The sequence below is a fragment of the Vigna angularis genome, chromosome 2, assembly GCF_016808095.1.
Source record: "Vigna angularis cultivar LongXiaoDou No.4 chromosome 2, ASM1680809v1, whole genome shotgun sequence".
NCBI classification, from domain to species: Eukaryota; Viridiplantae; Streptophyta; class Magnoliopsida; order Fabales; family Fabaceae; genus Vigna; species Vigna angularis.
Window position 1 is genome coordinate 2,597,874 of NC_068971.1, and position 4,147 is coordinate 2,602,020.

At 25.4% G+C, this 4,147-nt stretch overlaps 1 protein-coding gene across 2 annotated transcripts; it reads left to right on the plus strand.

Annotated features, from left to right (window-relative positions):
* The first annotated feature begins 219 nt into the window (after positions 1-219).
* Positions 220-1,974, plus strand: LOC108328776 (uncharacterized). 2 transcript variants are annotated; one of them, XM_017562664.2, is made up of 5 exons: positions 220-339; positions 419-462; positions 568-676; positions 1,161-1,216; positions 1,449-1,974. In XM_017562664.2, the coding sequence occupies exons 1-5, from the start codon at positions 243-245 to the stop codon at positions 1,728-1,730; spliced, it is 588 nt and encodes a 195-aa protein (XP_017418153.1). In that variant the 5' UTR covers positions 220-242; the 3' UTR covers positions 1,731-1,974. The 2 variants fall into 2 exon arrangements, with proteins under 2 accessions (XP_017418153.1, XP_052729329.1); XM_052873369.1 differs by having other exon boundaries at positions 1,452-1,974.
* Positions 1,975-4,147: the final 2,173 nt, after the last annotated feature.

A 4,147-nucleotide genomic window follows, 5' to 3' on the forward strand; every position in this document is an offset into this window, starting at 1 on the left:
ATTACTACTTTACAAAAACAAACTTACTGTAATTGATTGCACTTGTATTAATTTATTAGTACGATTTTCAGTTTTCCTATGTTTTTGACACTTCGAGGAATAATATAATATGAAAAGAACAGGAGTCGGAACCCTAGCTTTGACTTGGTCTGAACTTTGGACAGTGTATAAATCCCATGTTGCACTAGTTAAGTTTTCTCTCTTTCAGCAGTTGTTCAAAGAGAAAGAAAAAACACAAACTCATGAAAAGAAGAAACACTCAGATGAAGATCACCGTGCTCTCAACAGTTTTACTAGGATGTCTCTTGGTCATGAATGTCCAAGGGGATTCTTCACCAGGTAAATTAATATTTAGCATTCATTAATTTAATCAGTTTCCAGAATTTAAAGATTGTATGATCTGATATTGCCACTGCAGGTAAGATAGAGAACAAAAACAAGCTTGGAGATGCTGCTCAAGAGGTATATATCAATTTCTCAAACTATATCTTACTGTGTTGTTTCATCTTACTGATTGATTTTATCATCCTATACAAATGATGATGTGTTGTGGAATGAATGATTCAGGAAGCATTTGTGAGAAGTGGAGCTGGTCACGTGAGGAAGATTGGAGGAAAGAAATTCAGCAGAAAGGAGGTGAAATATGTTGCAGATGGAGAGACTTCAAAGATTTCAGGTGCAACCTATTCTGATGGAATATGTGACTTTGAAAGGGAGGGAGATGATAAAATAGTAAAATGTAAAAGGAGGAAAAGTGTTAAACCAAGAAAGCTGAAAAGGGATGATTTTGTTGCTTTCACTGTTGATTATCAGGGACCCAGGCACCATCTTCCAAAACATAACTGAGTGAAAGAAAAGCATTGAAATCCCTTTCTGACTTGTGAGTCTAGATATAGCATCACTAATCTCAGAGTGCAAAACTTGCTTTCTAGATTTCATGTACATATATATATGTTACAATTTCTCTGAATAAATATGCAGCAATTTCCTAATCTTTGAACTCCAACACACCCTTTTGTTTTTCTCCTTGATGAAAATTGTAATTGTTTATGCTAACACCTTTTATTCTTCTGTCCACTCATATATCATAGTGTGTTATTTAACATTTACCAAAGAAATTATACTTATGGTTTCTCATATCGTTTTGTTCCATTCTGCAGGTAACGATAACCATGGTTTGAAGCCTTCTGGATCATACCAAAACAATGAGGCTCAGGTTCTACTCACTGATACTATATATTGGCTAAAATTTCTGTTTCAATAAGTACAGTTTATAAACTAAGTATTTCTTTACAATAAATTAAACCTGTTGCTTTTAAAACCATTGGAAATAAAGAGACTATACATTATGCATGCAAAACACATTAACCAAGTTAACTTTCATAATGGGTCGATCTTTAGCTATATTTTATACAGATTAAGTTGATATATACTTAATATTCATGCAGAAGTTTGTGATAATGGAGCCAAAACAATATTTGAAATCCACCAAATTTGTTATCCGAAGAAGTATATTTACCAACACGAACTTGAAGTCATGTTCACCAGATTGCAATTCTGTGTCACCTAAACAAGGAATTTCTGAAGAAGCGGCAAAAAGTAGTGCGCAAAAAGACGAGACACAGAGATTTGCTGAGGCTGCAAAAGAGATTGCAAGCCTGATATATAAGGATTATAGGGGAAAACCAAGTCACAGGCCACCCATCAATAACCAAGAGCCTAGAAATTGAGATTAGGAGTAATGACATGAATATATATATATCTTGGTTCACAGATTTTGCACCAAGTTGTTGTGTTAATTAGCAGCTACCTGGTATAATGGCCTAGATATATATGTATGATATAGGTTTTTGCTTTATATTATAGTTTTTGATGCGGCAGAAAGGTATGAAAAACATAGGACTTATAACAAATATAGTTGTTCGTTAATTTCAGTTCATACTAAAAATAGGTATGTGTAGCATGCAGTTGGAGAATGTTGTAATTAAGTGAATCTTTATGAATGTGAATTATGTCTTTGAAGTCAAAAGTAGACCATAGATTTTCAGGGACATATCTGACAATGGGTATTCAACTTTATCTACTTAAGTATGAAACAATACGAATTTTATCTCTAAAATTAGTAAACACAAGAATAATTTTTTTAATAAACAGCTATTAAAATTTTAAGATTAATTTTTTAATAAAATATTATATAGTATTTTAAGTATATCATGGTTTCACAAACTATATGCGTCTATATGATAAAATTTATATAACACAATTTTGTTATATCATTTGATATAAAATGTCTAGTAATACATTTTTTTAAAATTTTTACTTTTTGTTATTTATTATATTTTTAAAGTGAAATCTAGCTTACATAGTTTATATATATATATATATATATATATATATATATATATATATATATATATATACACACACACACATTGAAAGGATGATGTTAATAAAATCAATGTTTTTTCAGTGAGTAAAATATATTTAAATTTAGGTATAACATGTCAAAATCTAAATTATTTTGAAATTAACAAAATTTTGTCAAGTGATTAATTAAGATTTTGATATATAACATTCTCAAATTTATATAAATATTAATTTAATAGAATGAATAATTGATTCTTTTTAAAAAGATAAAATTTGAATTAACTATTTCTTAAATGTTTTAATAAAAATCTAATTAAATAAGAAAAAATATATAAAGACTCAAATAAACTAAAAATTTAAATATAAGAATCAAAATTACTAATTAAATCCAAATAAATTTATAATCTATGATAACACAGAAAATTAAAATAGCTAACTGATAAAAACGTTATGGAAAAGTTACGAAATTATCATCTTTGAGCAAGTTACTTTTCTTTATTTTTTTTTCAAGAAAACTTTATAGAACTAAGAAAATTGTGATTGGCCACAGAGCGTAAAGGCTTTTTTTATTAATTGTAATTTAATGGTATTTTTAAAAATAAAATCACTGCTTTCTTTGACTTTTTTTTAATGAGTTTAAATATGTTGAAAATTAAAAAAATATTTAAAACAAAATAACTAAAGAAAAAAAAACAAGATGCGATGCCGGCAAAAGGAGGCATAAAGATTGAACACTTCACTTACATAAGCGGGTCCCACAACAAATCAAATCTAATAATAATTAACAAATTTATCATCCTAAAATGATTAAAAATAAAGCTTAATATTTTATATATAAAATACAAAGCATGAAGACAATATAAATAGATTGAATTCTATTTTTTAATAGTATTGTCAACTTATTGAAAGTTTAAACTTACAAAAAGTACTTTTTAATATTAATATAATCTGATATTATGGAGAGATAATAATGTTTGTATAATACATATGTCAAGTTTTTATCTTAATTCTATGTATATGCTTGAAAAATGTATAAAAAAATTATTTGTACTTTAAAGAAATAATTACCAATTTGAAATTTAAAAAAAATGTAAGTTATGACTGTTCTTGTTTGGTAGTACTTACTTTACATACTGATGGACTTAGTCAATTATTGAAATGCATTTTTTTAGTTTAATGGTGATTGATGGTACAGTTAAAAATTGTTATACATTCTTTTTGGTGTACTTTGTAAGGTAGTTGTAATCAAATTGATAAATTTGCTATTTAGGTGAATTTAGGACTAAATGTAATTAATTAATTAATGTGTAATTTATGTTTGTTTTTTAAGTAGAAGATGTATTATTTGATTTTTTTTTAAAAGAATAAAAATGGTAATAAATTAAAAATTTAAATATGATTTTGGTATTTTAAATTTTAGTAAAATTGTTTAAAACTTTAATCAAATTTATTCCTTAAATTTTAAAAGATATAAATTTGATAATTTTATTTAAAGTTTTTAAAGTTTATTTAATGTTTCAAATATACTTTAAAATAATATTTATATTATTTATATTATTTGATATATTTTATTTCTAAAATAATATGTTTAAAATTTTAAATAAATTTAATAAAATCAGATTAAAATAATTAAATTTACATAATTTTAAAATACAAAATTAAAATAATTCAAAATTTTAAAACAAAATTAATTTCAATTTTTAAATTAAGAAAAAAAAAACATATTTAATCGTTAAGTTATATGATAAAGAAATAAAGTAAAAAAAAATATCAAACATGT

Excerpts from the sequence above, each read along its gene's own strand:
- LOC108328776 (XM_017562664.2), top strand. The coding sequence starts at position 243 with ATGAAAAGAAGAAACACTCAGATGAAGATCACCGTGCTCTCAACAGTT. Across the intron at positions 340-418 it reads CCAAGGGGATTCTTCACCAG|GTAAGATAGAGAACAAAAAC; the intron begins GTAAATTAATAT and ends TTGCCACTGCAG. Across the intron at positions 677-1,160 it reads AGAGACTTCAAAGATTTCAG|GTAACGATAACCATGGTTTG; the intron begins GTGCAACCTATT and ends TCCATTCTGCAG.